This window comes from Malurus melanocephalus, unplaced genomic scaffold, assembly GCF_030028575.1.
Source record: "Malurus melanocephalus ecotype Western Australia unplaced genomic scaffold, MMel_1.1 scaffold_411, whole genome shotgun sequence".
Taxonomy (NCBI): domain Eukaryota; kingdom Metazoa; phylum Chordata; class Aves; order Passeriformes; family Maluridae; genus Malurus; species Malurus melanocephalus.
The window spans coordinates 638,089-642,064 of NW_026623643.1; the positions used below are offsets into that span (position 1 = coordinate 638,089).

The 3,976-nt window shown below is 38.3% G+C and overlaps 1 protein-coding gene across 2 annotated transcripts in view; it reads right to left on the reverse strand.

The window, feature by feature from the left end:
- Window positions 1–3,976, reverse strand: part of LOC130581449 (histo-blood group ABO system transferase 1-like) — an 11,630-nt gene that overhangs the window by 4,333 nt on the left and 3,321 nt on the right. Inside the window, exons 2-4 of one of the 2 annotated variants that reach the window (XM_057379557.1) lie at window positions 3,609–3,709; window positions 2,275–2,343; window positions 397–438 (exon numbers count right to left, since the gene is read on the reverse strand). In XM_057379557.1, the coding sequence (XP_057235540.1) occupies window positions 397–438; window positions 2,275–2,343; window positions 3,609–3,673 (176 nt within the window). In that variant the 5' untranslated portion in view covers window positions 3,674–3,709. The remainder of the gene's footprint in view (window positions 1–396; window positions 439–2,274; window positions 2,344–3,608; window positions 3,710–3,976) is intronic. The other variant, XM_057379556.1, reaches the window with a different exon arrangement.

Consider the following 3,976-nt stretch of genomic DNA (forward strand, 5'->3'; position numbering starts at 1 on the left):
CAGTGACCTCAAATGTTCCTTCCACAGACATTTACACATCATGCCTGATGCTGACTGTTTCACTAAAAATGGTATCAGCCAAGGCCTCTTGGTTTTTAGCTTCTGAGATGAGCACTGACAAGGGATGCAAAAAATCACTTGAGATAAAATTAAACCAAAATATTTTCAACATTGACCATAATTTCTCCRTTTCCTTTCTGAGAGCAAACAAATTAAAGATTCTGCATCTATACATTTCTAATAGTCCCTGGGACAGAATAGTTTCTAATCCTTTTCTGATCCTTTCCTGTTCATTTAGTCTTGTTCTCAGCTGTCCTGACGGTGCCAGAAACAGAATTGTGTTTTTGTGAGAGCAATGTGCTATCACATTAATGGAGCCAGAGGAGTTACACTTACCATGGGAGCATTGGAGATGCTTCATTTAAGTCACTTTTTCTGCTAATGAGGGAGAAATAAAAGATACATAAGTATATCACAGCACAGAAGTTTCAGATTTTCTTTTTTTGAGAGATGAGTTCCACATCTTTGGGTGTTTCAGCATCACTGCCCTGTGATTGAATGCAGTGAGRATCCAGCCAGACTCCATCACAAATACAAATAAATATTATATTATTTATATCAACCTTATATAAATAATAAATATTCTATTATTTATATGAGTTCATCTTCATAAACAACGTGAACTACATTTAACAGGCTACTTAGTTGGTACAAATAGAGAGGAATGCAAATTAATATCAATTTTAAAACAAATTTCAACACTTCTGCTTCTGCAGCGCATCTTTGGAAAATTCAGAAAATCAAATTTCTGCATGGGAAAGCCTGGTGCAATGAGGCCAAACACCTTGCCCAGAGTTTGTATTTTGTTTAGAGGTTTTGTGCCTGCATTCCTGCCCTGTGGAGTCAGCAGGACACGGAGCAGGTGACGCTGCCCTGTCCTTGTCACTGCTGGTTCCTGTCCATGGGTCACCGAATGGAACCCACCAATCCTCATTCCTGGATTTTTCCAGCAGGAAAAACAGGTTCTGTAAAGTGGAAACACTTGCTAAAAGTAATAGATTAAGCATGCTAATAGAGGGAAATTTAAGGAATCACTTATACACAAAAGCAGAAAGATATCTACCCATAGCAACTTTTCTTTTGGGGGGGTGTGGTCATGGTATGAAAATGCTGTCTCATGCTGGAAYCTTTTAAATTTAAAATTAATTACAAAAATAATGGATTGTTTTAGTCATGAAATGCTTTCTCATGCTGGAATCTTTTAAATTTAAAATTGGTTACAAAAATAATGGATTGCTTTTGTCATGAAATGCTRTCTCATGCTGGAATCTTTTAAATTTAAAATTAATTACAAAAATAATGGATTGTTTTAGTCATGAAATGCTTTCTCATGCTGGAATCTTTTAAATTTAAAATTGGTTACAAAAATAATGGATTGCTTTTGTCATGAAATGCTRTCTCATGCTGGAATCTTTTAAATTTAAAATTAATTACAAAAATAATGGATTGTTTTAGTCATGAAATGCTGTCTCATGCTAGAATCTTTTAAATTTAAAATTAATTACAAAAATAATGGATTGTTTTTTGCCATGTTGTTTTATTGGCAATTAAGTTTATTTCTTCTCTAGTCACATATGCTAGACTCCTTAGAGCAGCATTTCTAGAGAGTTCCATAACTCTGTGTGTTACAAAAGAAGGGATGAAGACGGGACCCTTAAGGCAAAGAGGCAGTGGGGAGAAGAAAATTGTAATTAATAAGACAAAAAAAAAAATAAAATATGGTTCAATGAAATGAAATTAAGCATTAAAAACCCAGGAAATTTCAGTCTGGTGAACCACCAGATTAAACTCTTTCTTGATTCCATGTCCAGGATCTGTTTGTTCTCATCAGGTTTGTGGGTGACACTAAATCAGAGGGAGTGGACAAAATGCCAAAGGGCTCAGGTTTTGTTTAATGAATTCAGAGGAAGCCTGGATGACTTCCTCCAGCTCCTAGGTGTCTAAACCAGCTGGAATTAATCTGTCTTTTCATGATTTTGGGGGAGCTGCACCAATGTGTTCTTATTTCCCCAGACTGAGTCTCTGGAGTTGGAGCCTGCTCATCCTGCTAAAGGCATTCACAGCAGAGCACAGCAGGTGCTCACTGCTCACCCCAAAATGGAAATTAGCACTTCTAGGGCAYGCATATCCTGCTTAAAAATGAACCTTTTCAGATGAATTTTGTCCTCATGGCCTGGAATGACCCTGCAAACCCAGCAGAATGAATGAACTTACAGCGCTGTGTCCTCTTCAGAGGATGCTGTGGGCTCCTCATCTTTGGCTGAGGAGAAAGGGTAGTGGTACCTTGGACAGGGTAAGAAAGGAATGAGTTAATGATTTAAGAAAAATAAATAAATTAATCTCCTCTCCACTTCCTTTACTACTGAAACTGTAAAACAAAGTGGACAGAACCCAGGTTTGTGGGATCAATATGGTGATGAGGATTTGCAGAGCTCAGCTGTTTYGAGACAGCTCTCCAGCCTCATATTACCTGAAGATCTATTAACTCTGAGGATCTGGGAATGATTTAATTTGCCCAAGACCACATGAACCAAATGAAACATGTCTGCTTTACAGCAGAGCTTGGTCTCAGCTGATGCAGGGAACTGACTGTGTGGATGCCTTTTGGAGCAAGGTGTTCACAGCATCCCTGTGCTCTGGCCAGTTTGTGGGATCTCCTCTAATGTGAGCCTAAATTTATTGTCAACAAAAACTGTGAACCTTTGTGATGGATGCTGTGTTGCAGAGAGAGCAGATGAGGATGAAAAGCTTTCCTAATTCCTGCAACCAGAACAATCCTTCAATAATGTTCTTCATGATTTCTCATTATCTTTCTTTCTTCCTTTCTCTCTTTCTTGCTCTCTCTTTCTTTCTGTCGTTCTCTCTCTCTCTCTTGCTCTCCTTTTTGACCTGATTTCTTGGATTCCTTGGGCTTTCTACTGTGTCTCTCACTGGTGCAGGGATCTCCTCTGAGTTTGATTAAGTTGTCAACAAAACTGTGAGCATTTGTGRTGGATGCTGTGCTGCAGAGAGAGYAGAKGAGGATGAAAAGCTTTCCTAATTCCTCCAGCTGGAACAACCCTCCAATATTGTTAGAGCAAGCTCTGCATTCTGAATTAACCCCACTTGATCTCATTTCAGCTCCAGGGCACTGAACACACAGCACAGAARCCTTTCTGCAGCAGGATGCTACAGAGAATGAGAACCAGGGGAGACTCAAGGCATTTTTGTGCAGAATAAGCACAGCTAAAGCCACTCCACAGAGTTCAAACTGTGCCAGGATCCTTGTGCTGGAGGTGTCACTGTGGTGTGTAAACATGGAAACACACACTGGGCTCACAGGAATATCCAGAGTCCAGTTCATCGTACTTTTAGAATTTCACAGAAGATATTAGAAGTGTTTACACTTGCTTGTTTTCATCTTTGGAATGTAAAAAGAGGATTTTGAATTCAGCTTTGTGTCAGTGCTTACATTTTATCTGTCCAAGTGTTGTTAGAAGGAACATGTCTCAATGTGGGCAGTGGAAATAAATGCAGCTGAGAATAATTACCAAAGGTGAAACACCCACCAGATTGCGCCAGAGATTCCTGCTGTCATCAGAATAGCCAGTCCCTGTAATTTGCTGATTCCCATTTTGTCAGCGTTGAAAAGAAGATTGTAAACTCTGTGCTGACAGCAAAGAGAAAAACAAAATCAAAAAGGCAGGAAATACTGTAGTTATTAAATAWTAAGTGTTCTTTTTTGCACTGCAGGTCTGGATATAATACAGAGAAAATTAGTTTTTCTAGATAGAAAGTTTTACATCTAGGTATTTATAATGAATACTACATCTTTACAATAGATATTCCACACACTGAATTCTCATTTAAAAATAATAGTATAGTAAACCATTTAAAATTGTTCAAACCAGTAATTCTCATTTCAGATTTTCTCTGA